Below are 11,883 nucleotides of genomic sequence, written 5' to 3' on the forward strand. Positions count from 1 at the left end.
AGTATCACAAATGCCGCCCTCATGGATATAAGCGATTACGGTGATTTCGAACGACGCGTGCTGAACAACGATAGGCCAGTCATTGTGGGTCTGACATCCAAGCACTGTATGGCTTGCAACCTAGTCATGGATGATCTCAAAAATATAGTTGCTCAACGTCCTGCTGTTGACCTGGCTATGGTTGATGTATTAAATGAACCCCTTGCTGACGAAGTAACAGTGCGTCGATTTAGTCGCCGAATTATTCCCAACGTGATCGGTTTCCGTAGCGGTTTGTTAATTGGTGAGGCGGAAGACCATGGAACCCATTCGCTGCGACGTTTTGTAGAGAGCGTTGAGAGTGCCCGGCTAGTTATCTCACCTTTTTCAACACCTAACAATTAAATGCCAACGACAAACAGTACTTAAATCGCGGTGTATCGCGTTGATCTATGTTTCCGATCATTGTCTCAACTGAAGAACTTGTGGTATATATCGGAAAATTTATATCATCATGTGCGTCTCACAATCAGAAGACCGGCAGTACTTGCTTGCAAATTTGCTGAGATAAGCTGATCATAAGGGGCACTAGAGGCCAAGTAAAACTGTATACGACGCAAAACCGAAACAAAATTTATTCCATTTTCGATGATCACTTATTTGCTGTTATTGAATCTTGAAAAGGTATTATCAACTGCAACAGTGTTAATTAGAAAAACCGCTTATACGGGAAATAAACATTTGATAAGCGCATATTGGAATTGCTTTCTCAGCTAGTTTTCACCTGGCTACGTTCTGTCTAAGAGTTGTTGACAATTAACAAGTACTGACTTATAACCACAACACACTATAACGTGCTGAGCTCTACAAATATTTCACTTTCAATACCAAAATTAACGACGTAATTATAATACGTAAGTATGGTACCAGATATGGTAACGAAAACCGACTTTCCAAAAGAGTTGATCATGAAATCATAGAGCAGGGCCATCAAAGCCATTTTTGGGCTCAATTTCAACGCGCAGTTCTGTAGTACTAAATATCAGTTGCCGATATGTTAGAATGTGGAACATGCGCCCTTTTATTGAGTATGTTCTCACTTCTTCATTTCTGGTCTTTTTTCCAATTAGATTTTCCTGTATGAGTCACTTCTACTCCACAATAGCTGCATTAAACTGCGTAGTGCAAAAGAACCTGTATAAATGTAAAAAAAAAAAAATTGGAGACGGAGCTTTAACGTGTAGTCTCGTCATGTATCTAATAATCTCGCGTGTATTTGGCCCATACATTTGTTTTTATTGTGGAAGTTACATTTTTAAGTGGCGATTGCTCTACCAAGGTTAGTACTAAATTACCGCTATTGTATATTATGTTAGAAACGAAACACAGGGTGATCATTATATTGCAAGCTTGAGGTCGGGGCTCTTGAGTGTATGATGAGTGTAGATCGCCTTGCAAGCAAAACGATGCGAAAATATGACGTATCTTTTAAGATTCCTCAAAAATATTCGATGCGTCGCAACGCGTTATCTAAAATGTATGTGATGGTTCTGCACTAATTAACTTGAAAACAGTGTTTTTGCTTAATAGATTATTATGAAGAGAGCAACAGCCGAACTCATCTGTTCCCCTCACTACCAACGCTATGCAATCTTTCAACTTATCATATTATGAAATAAGAATCGTTAAGCTTAAATATTCTTTCCTTTAGCGTGCTCTGCGTTAGTGATAAGGAATGGAACAAATTATAAAGATTCTATTATAATCCTTCAAATAAACGATAATCTGCAAACAAGCGTTTTTCTATTGAATAATTACAAATTTTGCTGAAGTATAAATCTTTTATTTTTTAAGAACTCTTTCGAACATTGTTCCCCTTTATAAGCTTCGCTTTTTTTTTTTATATAGACTGTGTAAAAAATTGCCTCATACTATTTATATAGATCTTGAGAAAGTAAAAAAACTTTCACATTCGAATATCTTAGAAATGTCCGATGTTAAAATAATTGTTTACGAAATGCATCCTGTCGTAGTAGTAAAAATAGTTTTTTTTTTGTTTCATAGTAAAAAATAATTTTTTTTTTTTGAAAAAATATTCATCCTACCGAAATTACTTCAGTAAACAATTTGAATTTCGGGAACACTATTAGGATCTTCAAATGGAACAATATTAAAAATATTAATTGTATAGCAGTCATAGATTGCCTTAATGTATGCTATTCTAAAAAAAAGATGCCTTAAAATTCCCAGTAACAGTTTTTAATAACTATAACTTCGTTTTTTTTTTTTTTTTTTTGATTACTCAAAACTACTGCTACAATACGTTTCTTTTAGGCCACTTGTTTGTCTACACCTGATTGTCTACTATAGAATTTTATAGACTAATCCACCGGGTACATAAATATTGAATACTTACTGCGTACTGAAAAGTAGTTATTATCTAGGTACTGAAAATCAGTTACTAAAGTTAGTATTATTATGGTCGTTCTGATCATAATGAAATGTTAATGCTCAGAACTATTTTGCAAAAATATGTTTAGAAACTAATGTTTACTGATCAGACTATTACATATGCGTGTAAAATAGAATTTTCAATTATAACAATACCCTTAAACAGGAAAGATACATATTAATGTTAATTAGTATGTACAAAACATCATAACTTCAATATATATATATACACTAGTTAGAGCACTGAAACTAATTTTAGTGCAGACGTGGCCTATTCCAAAGCGGCCATTTTTCATTTAAACAGCCGATTCAGCGTACAGCTCCTTACGATGCGATAACGCATCAAAGAAAGCAACCTAAGATATCCGTTAAACAGACAAATGTAGCTCTATTTTCTTCTCTGCGGAACTTGATCATGTCTCTTTTTAGGGCTCTTTTACTACAAGCACAATTGAAGCAAGAATTTTCAAAGTGTAAGAATGTTGGCCCATAAGAGAACCTTAAATCTCACTGAATAGGTCATTGCTATGGAAAGGAAGCCGAAATACAATTCATTGTCAATTGTAAAAACATTCGGCTCCATTTGGCAGAACCTCATTTTTCAGCCGGTCACATTTTTTCCTGATAGATAGAATATGCAGTGGTTCCAACACATGTTCGCACAGTCTGAAGTTCCTTGTCTGTTTGTGTTATTGACGGTCCGTTGTCTATCTTGCTCGAGAAAACTTTTTTTCTTTAATGTTTCACCAATAAAAGCATGCAGCGGCTGCTTAGAAGCGAATATAAATGTGTAATCTTTATAATTATAAATAGATGTATTACACATTATAAATAGATAAAAAAAAAAACAAACAGAATGTACATATATTTCGTTAAGTTATCCCATGCAGCTAGTTGACTGGCCAATATAAGAGCCCGTCCCCAAAAATCCTATATCTGACAAAATAGTGTTCCAAAGGATGGCTTCTATATAGAAAAATGTGTTTTTTCAAATATTTAGTGCAAACCTCAAAAGTGTGCCCGTCCTTTTTTACTGGTGCAGTTGCTACTTATCTTATGAAAAGCTATTTTTACGTTACGTAATGATACTAACAACATTTTCAGTGACTCCTGCTTGAGTGACGTTCAGCTTGTAGAGCCCGTTACCCTGGATTTTTTCTCGTCTAGCTATTTTGAATCAGAAATATTATTATCTAAAGCAAAACGTACATCACACTGTAAGGTTTAAATTGTGGAAATCTTTCAAATATACTTGCGAATATTAACAAAGGCTAAGCCTTTTGAGATTTTCTTTTCTATAGGTAAGTCGTTACATCTGTCTTGTTTCAGTTAGATTGTCATTTGGAGCAATCGGCTCAATAACATTAAACGCAATAGTAGATGTATGAAATATATCCTGTTGGTGCCCATGTGGGCCATATACTACAGGCAAGTTCTACTAAAGACTGAGCTAAAATGTATAAAATTGAAGTAACAGAAACAATTTACGAAAATCATCATAATAACAAATATTCTTTATTGAACTCGTCTGCGAATGAAAAATGGTGATTTAATATTTAAGCAAATCACATCGCCATGATATGACATTATCTTTATAAAGGCGAAAATTTATCGTAGTTCACTTTTACATTACAGTCGGGTACTTTGTGGATACAGATATATCATTATCATATAAGACGTAAAAAAGTAAGAGTTGAACTACTACACTCCCACTGTAATAGTAACTATAAAGTGATAGAGCCAATTTATATAAAATAGTAAACATCTTCTCATTTATAATGAACAGATATGTTAGACTGATTTCGAGTAATCAGTGTTGTGGATCACCTGCTATATGCGTTCGTCGTCTCTTTCCATTTGTACAAAAATAGTTTATTAGACATCTTTACAAGATTGTTGTACAAGACAAGTTGCATCATTTTCTTGATATATAGCTACATATGGCAGCAGTGTTGCTCTTATGCATTTTTCCTGAATACAGGATTTCATATTTCCCTTAATGTTTCAAGTCCTGTGCCCAGCATTGTCGTTAGGCATTCCACCGGAGGGCCAGCTAATCAGAATTTTCCCAGCACTAAATGAAACGTGTCTACGTCAGGGTTCGAACCTAGATCACCACGCGTCTCCAATATTAATAAGCAACACGCTCCCCTACAAGCTAGGACCCTCACTTGCGACGACTGCTATTTCGTCTGCTACAGTGAGGGCCGGTCGCTGTTCAGGGCGTTACTGTTTAACGCCATCTCGGTTGGTCCTAATTGCTAACCTTTAAATATGATTGTAAAAATTTCCACATAAAGTCTGCGTATGCTTGAGTTACAGTTCTCCTTTCTCGTTCGCTTTACCTCTTCTTCTATTAGTAATTTATTAACGCTTATAGCGGTTACTGCGGCTGCTTCCGATCAAAACAAGTTTCTCCTCTCGTCTGTATCTGTAATCGTCGGCAGTGCAGTCGTCGCTTGTGTTTGAACCCATTGTCGCAGCTGCTGATGGCGTTTGTTTTCGTTTGGTGGGACCAACAAACCCCGCAGATCGTTCCCGAAGTAGTTCGATCGTTTGTTGTCGGTCGAAAGATTTAGCCCGCCCGCCTCGTGCTGTTTTCGTCGCCTCTTTCTGAGCATCACGCGTACAACAATTATCCCGCCTGAAACCGCTAACTTCATCAGTTGGCAGTGTAGACGTGTTGAAGGCGCAAGTGTTTCCGGCCGGTGACCGGTTCCTTAGGTTTATAAATTCTCCGTGGTGAACTTGTGATCGGACTGCTTAAAATTGTATAGCGCACCTACGTAACAGCATCACAACATCAATATGAGTAAATCAGCACCTCAGCGAACATCTGGATGGCCAACGCGCGGTAATCCGCAAGCACAGTATCAAGGCAAATATATGGCCTCGAACCCGTCTAATGTGCTTAGCTTCACGCTTAATCGGACTGTCAACCTGTGAGTATTATAGCTTGGTTTAACCACAGCCCAGATATCCTCATAGCACCTCGAAATCCATCCAGTTGAAATACTACCCGCATGCTTTCTGATATCAGTTTATTCGTAACACATCCTTTTATATAAATTTAAGAAATAGCCGTAGAAAAAAGCGTATTTGCGTCCTATTGTTTTATAAGTCTTTAGTATAGTGATATGTCTCCTTTATGGCCGGCAACTGTTTTGACTGAAACGAAAAACATAAACTTTTTATCAGTACTGTATAGGTAGTCTTGCGTCTAAATATACACTTGTATATCATATAAGTATATTATTTAAGAATATACTGTTTTTTTTTATCTGGTTTGGTTAAAATTTTTAACCCAACAGAGCTTTTAAGTATGGGTTTTTTCAGCGTAATTCATATTCGTTTACCGAAAAAAATAATATGACTATATTTAGCTTTATAAAAGTTAAGCACTAAGCTATGATTTTTAACCGAGTTTCCCGGCCATATACATGTGTAGTAGAGACAAGGATAAATAAAAACAAGGTAGTCACACTTGATGATGCGTCAGTGCAGTGTCTAAAGAATGAATGAACTTAATGAAAATGAAGAAATAGAATAGATCAGGTTAAACTAAGTCAATTTTTGTTATATGCTAATTTTATTACTTATTTTATGAGCTCTCGTTTTGGTTGTCAAATTGGTCAAAAAAACAATGGCTATTACTAATAACAGAGGTGCAGTAATTGTACATTACTGGATTACACGGATAGCACATAAATCATAAACCCATCTCTTTGGCTGATATGTCGGGTTAAGTGTTTGTCTACCAGAACGACGATATTTATTAGTTATAGTCAACTGAACATTATTATTACGAAAGATCAAATCTAATATTCTTCGCGTAACTATAAAAAATTATATGTTCGATGCGGTGGATTTTCTCGTATTTATTTTGGAGATGTACAGTTTGCAATATTGTAAGGATATTTTAACTAATCAAATTTACCTAGTGCAGCATGAAGGCAAAACCTAGGTAATTGATTTCAATGAAATCTCTGTAATGTACAGAATGTGATAATACCTTATATTTAATAATCATAACATTGTTTGTTATAATCTTTCAGATACCCATTAACAAACTATACGTTTGGTACCAAGGAACCATTGTATGAAAAAGACCCTTCGGTGCCAGCCAGATTTCAACGCATGCGTGACGAATTCGACAAAGTGGGCATGCGGCGATCTGTTGAAGGAGTCTTGCTTGTACATGAGCATGGACTTCCACATGTTCTTTTGCTTCAACTGGGTGCTACCTTCTTCAAACTGTATATTTTTAAATGCAATAATTTCTATACTAAATATATTTAATAACATGTTAGATTATGATATAACGATTTACTGCCTGCTGAGAAGTAGTATGATGCTAAAGGTGTACCTTGGTTCGGCAATCTTTATTTCGTGTTAACACATCAATCTAACTCAAAATATATTGTTTAATACTGGCTAAATAATTGTTAACAAAGATAAAGTAGTTTTCCTAGGTTTGTATAATGAAAAATACCGGAAATACCATTCATACCTTAAAATGCTTCAGACAAAGAAACCTCTTCTATCTATCAAATAGATAGATATTAAATCTATCTCTCCATACATGCTCAGTTCAGCTGTACAGTTACGAATTTTATTGCATTACAGCCCTGGTGGAGAGCTTAACCCAGGAGAGGACGAGGTTGACGGTTTGAAGCGACTCATGACAGAGGTAAATGCAAATCGAATAACGAATTTTTTCTCAAAAAAGTTGTATTCATTTTTAGAAGCAGGATCAGAACAACGGAATAATAAACGGAACCGAATAATTCTATTCCACTATTAAATCAAAAGCCAGATGTTCAAGTAAAAAGGTTTTATTATGATTTACGTTTAACGGTTAATATCGCCTTGTGCACATCCGCAGTCGAAGTATCTGTATAGACAGACAGAGTGAGAAATAGTCGGCAAGCCACTTCCTATTATGTCGTAATTATTCAAGTTTTGGTTAATCAACTGGTGATAGTGTAGCTGCTGATAATTTTAATTATTTATTATTATTTGTATTGTATGACACTAGACGCTGGGGCGGCAGGATGGTGTGAAACAGGATTGGACTATTGAAGATGCGGTTGGAAATTGGTGGAGGCCAAATTTTGAGCCTGCACAATATCCATACATTCTTCCCCATATAACCAAACCAAAGGAGCACAAGCGATTGTTCTTAGTTCAGCTTCAGGAGAAAGGTATGCCGCAAACACAATCAGTACTTACAAATTTGGATTTCTATCTCAGTTAAGTTTTACCGATTCCAGTTACCAATTCAGTTATCGTCGATAATTATAACTCACATACATACCATGTGCATTAGTTATAATTGAGTTATTAGTAACTAGAAATGCGGCAGTGAATATTATAAGCAGCGGTCATAATCATGAAGTGAATGTATCTGACCAGAGACTAAAGCAGTTTCGTTCGGCAGTCTGCTAGTCAGCTCCCGAGAAACGAGAGGACGATATTCAGACATCTGATGGAGAAAGCCGAATGCAATCTAACGGATTTGGCAAGAGGGCGACACACAAAAATGACAAAAAAGTAGGGAACTCGGTTCATTCCTATAGCTGGCGACGAAACTGGCACAACCGCGACATTCTACATTCAAATGTCGAATACCTGTCACATCTGTTTATTATTTACAGTGGTACACGTAGGTTGAAAGTGTCAGTGTATTGTAGAGTTCTATATATGAACGAAATATGTACAAAGACGTTGACTACTTATGGAAAGTTGAGTAGATTGTAATTGCCCGCTGTTGTCTTCTATCCTGGCTAATAGTCACGACTTGCATAAATCGTTAGAATATAATCACTAATAATACATGCACATGGAAAGTATGGGGCTCTCAGAAGATAAATGCTTAAAAATTGAAGGCTGATTATGTTCAAACATTTACCTATCAAGAGAATCGCTCATCTAGGAACAGTGTGCTTAGTGGTTCTTTTATTTGAGCCGTATTGAATTTGAGTAAGATGTTCCTTATCGGCTGTTTATATACCTGAAACTCCACGGATATTGATTGACTGCGTGCATAGGACGTTTTGAAAATAATGTTGCCTGTTATTTAGTCTAATGTACTTCATTGAATCATATTGTGCTCATCTCTAATTTGCTCGCCATCAAATAGAAATTTTCTGCGAACTTGCGCATCAATATGTGCTCAAGAAAAATGCATAGTACGAGAAAAGTTTGGATCCGAATACAAATTATATATACATAAATATATGTTTAGCTGGCCTTCTAGAAGAAACTTGGCTTTTGCATTCAAGTTCGGCGACAAATTGCTTATTGAGATTTGCCAAATCGATGCTAATGACGAAATGAAGCAAGATATGTATCTGCGTTTTTGCCAAAACCGAGTGATTGTTATAAGTAAAAACAGGACACACTGACTTAAATCTCTAGAAGAGGTATTCTGCTTTTTTGGAGTGTAAACAGCGCATTTTGTGTACATATGTATGTATAATTTTCGAGTAGAAGCCTTTCGGCGCCGATACCGGTTCAATGGGCAATCTTGCTCACAGTGCAATGTTTAGGGTTGTTATTTAATTCTGATCGGTCGGTTTTGACAGAAGAGCTGAAGAATGAAAAGAGAGCGAAGCAGTTTTTTGTTATTTGTGACAGAATACGTTATTGAGTGAGAAGTTTAACGCACCGTAATTGCCATTTGACAGAATTGTCAAATTTCTAGTTTAAAATTGCAAAATTACTGAGCATTTTTTACAGCACTATTAACTATTTTTCGGTTCGCAGACGGGCGCGTGTATAGAAAAATTCATATCTTATTCTAAAATTTTATTTTGTATCCTTTCATTCAGCTATTATAGTGTAGTTTTAAATAGACGATGACATACGCGTGATGAGCAACCGCTTTAGCTGAAGCCGAAGTGCAGGCTCGAATCGAGAAAGGACTGTACAAACAATTATTCATACAAATTGGGTAGTTTTTACCATAAAATACGCGGAGCAGAGGTATGAATGTTTTCTCTGTACTAAATGTAGGAAAACCTGTGATGATGTATCATGCTTTTTGATGCCTGGCTTGGTAAAGAACCGAAATATGGCAGTAATATGGTGTATAGTGTAACTATTCGTATGACCCCAATAGTTTTATGGTAATATGGTGTATAGTGCAATTATGGTAGGTCCTGAATTATTTTATGAACCCTAAATCGACTACTTCAGGCACCGCCTCAGCGTGGCTCGCAAAGCCGTCATATGTGTGGTGTAGGATAGCGTACCGGGTTTATGCCAAGTCGCTATGAATGTGTGTATGCATTTGCAAGCTTTAATGCTAAATTGTATAGCATTTATGGGGTGTGACAACCTCTAGTCTCTTTTAATCACAGGCTTAACCGACATCCAAGTGACAAGGTCGATTCTTTGCATAAGCCATGCACATGCTCCATTATGATGAATTGAGATGTACAGTACAACAGGGACTCGTGCATTTTGATACAAGCCAAACTGGGCTGGCAAATTAAAGGCCCGTGATTCTCTCGTACTGTTCATTTCTTAGCGCAAACGACATTAACATCGTACTCTATTAAACTACTCGTAAGTCAATTAACATTTTGCTCAAGATAAAATATTTTCGAATTGTGTAACTTATGCGCGTACGAGTCGTCAAAGGCACCGAAGCTGGCATCTAATTTGCAAAAATAACATGTAATTCAACATGGTACAAAGGTAAAGCAATGTATGGTCGTTAAAGTAAGCTAAGAAACATAATTTTTCCCCCAATTGATATCTGTCCGTAACAGAGTGTGTGCTTATTGTAACATAGTAATAATGATAACAAAATTGCTGCTATTTTTAAAGAAAATGTTATAAACGATGTAGAGCATTGCTTGAAAGACTATATTTTCCCTTTGTACTATGCCGGTGATACATTGAGATAAGATTGCTATGCTATCCTATGTATAATATTGCGTTATTACATCTACAATGTCAATATTCATACAGCATTTTCAACGTAGTCCACTACAACTTGCGGCTAGTGGCTTGAGACACAGTGACGTCTTTAACGTTATCAGGGCTTTTTTTACGGACCTCTCAGGTGCTTATAGCAATTATCTGCTGAAACAGAAAGGTCTATTTGACACGGTCACATGGCGACGTGTAAGTCTAGGTTATAAATGATTCGTTTTGTACACAAGTATTCACCATAATGGAGTAACTTGCATAGCCACAAACTTTATATGCGAATGTGATTGTCTAGCCGCACTACACGTACACATACTCAGTAGGAGCAAGAAACGTTTACCAATTCATAGTGTTTAGCATTTTTCCCATCGATTTCTCCCACTTCGATTACCAAAATAAAGCATTCTGTAAGCATTCTATATTGTAATAGAAGTGGACAATGGAGTTGTCGCCATTGTTCTGATATAACAGCATCGTATGTACGTTGTATGCAGATAATAGCATTTGTCACTTATAATATGGCCTTGTATACTCCCGATTTGCGTGACGTCTGCTCAAACAATGAAGAAAAGAAACAATGACAAAAGCAGTCTGGCTTATAGCATTTAAAACACACAGAGTTACTTTAATTAAGACTGCAAGCAAATTCTCGGAAGTACTAAAAGCAATAAGTTAGAAGAAGGAATACGTGTATCTTGCGGGAATTTGTTTAGGCATAAAAAGAATTCGCTCATGTAGATGCTTAAAGATTGAATCGCAATAAGAATAGCGTAAGGCATTGTTCATTTTATAAATTGTGATATGTTTGCAACAATCTTCAAGACAATGTTTTAAAGTAGATCTACCTTGTGATCACTACCTTGTGAACCATACTAATATCATATACGTCCGCCAAAGGTAACTTCTAACCCGTCTAACTGCTAACCGTTACAGCGCTGTTTGCTGTTCCGAAAAACTATAAGTTGGTGGCCGCACCACTATTTGAACTATACGACAACTCTCAGGGATATGGACCTATAATCTCATCTCTGCCGCAGACTCTCAGCAGGTACCCGAATTCAGTTGCTATTTCAATTAATTTTGAGCTGTCGCGACGCAACGAAAATTATTGTTCTTGACATTGGCTTTATTACCATAGTTATATCTGCTACTTCTTCAAAAGCAATACTTAATCTCTAACGTGCTCCTATATCGTTCGATTGCAGATTCAATTTCATCTATTTGTAAGTCAACAAGTCTGTTGAATCTCTCTCGTAGAAGGGTGGCACAGTACAGGAAACCTTCTGTTGTATATACTTCATTCGTTCCGTGTCTTCTATTGTAAATTACAAAGGACTCACAAGTAATTGCAAGCTTATGAAAATGAAAAATCTTATAAAACCTATCCCATATAATACATATATACACTATACAATATATAACTAAGGAGTGTCATTATTGGTCCGAGTTAAATTTGCATGTATATTAATTTGCGTTTTTCCCACAGAAAGCCCAGATGCCAATTTGCAGGTT

The 11,883-nt window shown here is 36.3% G+C and overlaps 1 protein-coding gene across 2 annotated transcripts; it reads left to right on the forward strand.

Annotated features, from left to right (window-relative positions):
- Window positions 1-4,858: 4,858 nt before the first annotated feature.
- On the forward strand, window positions 4,859-11,792 carry Cpsf5 (cleavage and polyadenylation specificity factor subunit 5). 2 transcript variants are annotated; one of them, XR_002685454.2, is made up of 6 exons: window positions 4,859-5,372; window positions 6,486-6,686; window positions 7,057-7,120; window positions 7,469-7,634; window positions 7,871-7,983; window positions 11,305-11,419. XR_002685454.2 is itself a non-coding variant. In XM_022848132.2 (6 exons), the coding sequence occupies exons 1-6, from the start codon at window positions 5,239-5,241 to the stop codon at window positions 11,596-11,598; spliced, it is 702 nt and encodes a 233-aa protein (XP_022703867.1). In that variant the 5' UTR covers window positions 4,876-5,238; the 3' UTR covers window positions 11,599-11,792. The 2 variants fall into 2 exon arrangements, 1 of the variants encoding a protein (XP_022703867.1); XM_022848132.2 differs by lacking the exon at window positions 7,871-7,983 and adding an exon at window positions 11,577-11,792 and having other exon boundaries at window positions 4,876-5,372.
- The last annotated feature ends 91 nt before the right edge of the window (window positions 11,793-11,883 follow it).

Source organism: Varroa jacobsoni, unplaced genomic scaffold (assembly GCF_002532875.2).
Source record: "Varroa jacobsoni isolate VJ856 unplaced genomic scaffold, vjacob_1.0 scaffold_1329, whole genome shotgun sequence".
Lineage (NCBI taxonomy): Eukaryota > Metazoa > Arthropoda > Arachnida > Mesostigmata > Varroidae > Varroa > Varroa jacobsoni.

Excerpts from the sequence above, each read along its gene's own strand:
- Cpsf5 (XM_022848132.2), top strand. The coding sequence starts at position 5,239 with ATGAGTAAATCAGCACCTCAGCGAACATCTGGATGGCCAACGCGCGGT. Across the intron at positions 5,373-6,485 it reads CTTAATCGGACTGTCAACCT|ATACCCATTAACAAACTATA; the intron begins GTGAGTATTATA and ends ATAATCTTTCAG. Across the intron at positions 7,635-11,304 it reads AGTTCAGCTTCAGGAGAAAG|CGCTGTTTGCTGTTCCGAAA; the intron begins GTATGCCGCAAA and ends TAACCGTTACAG.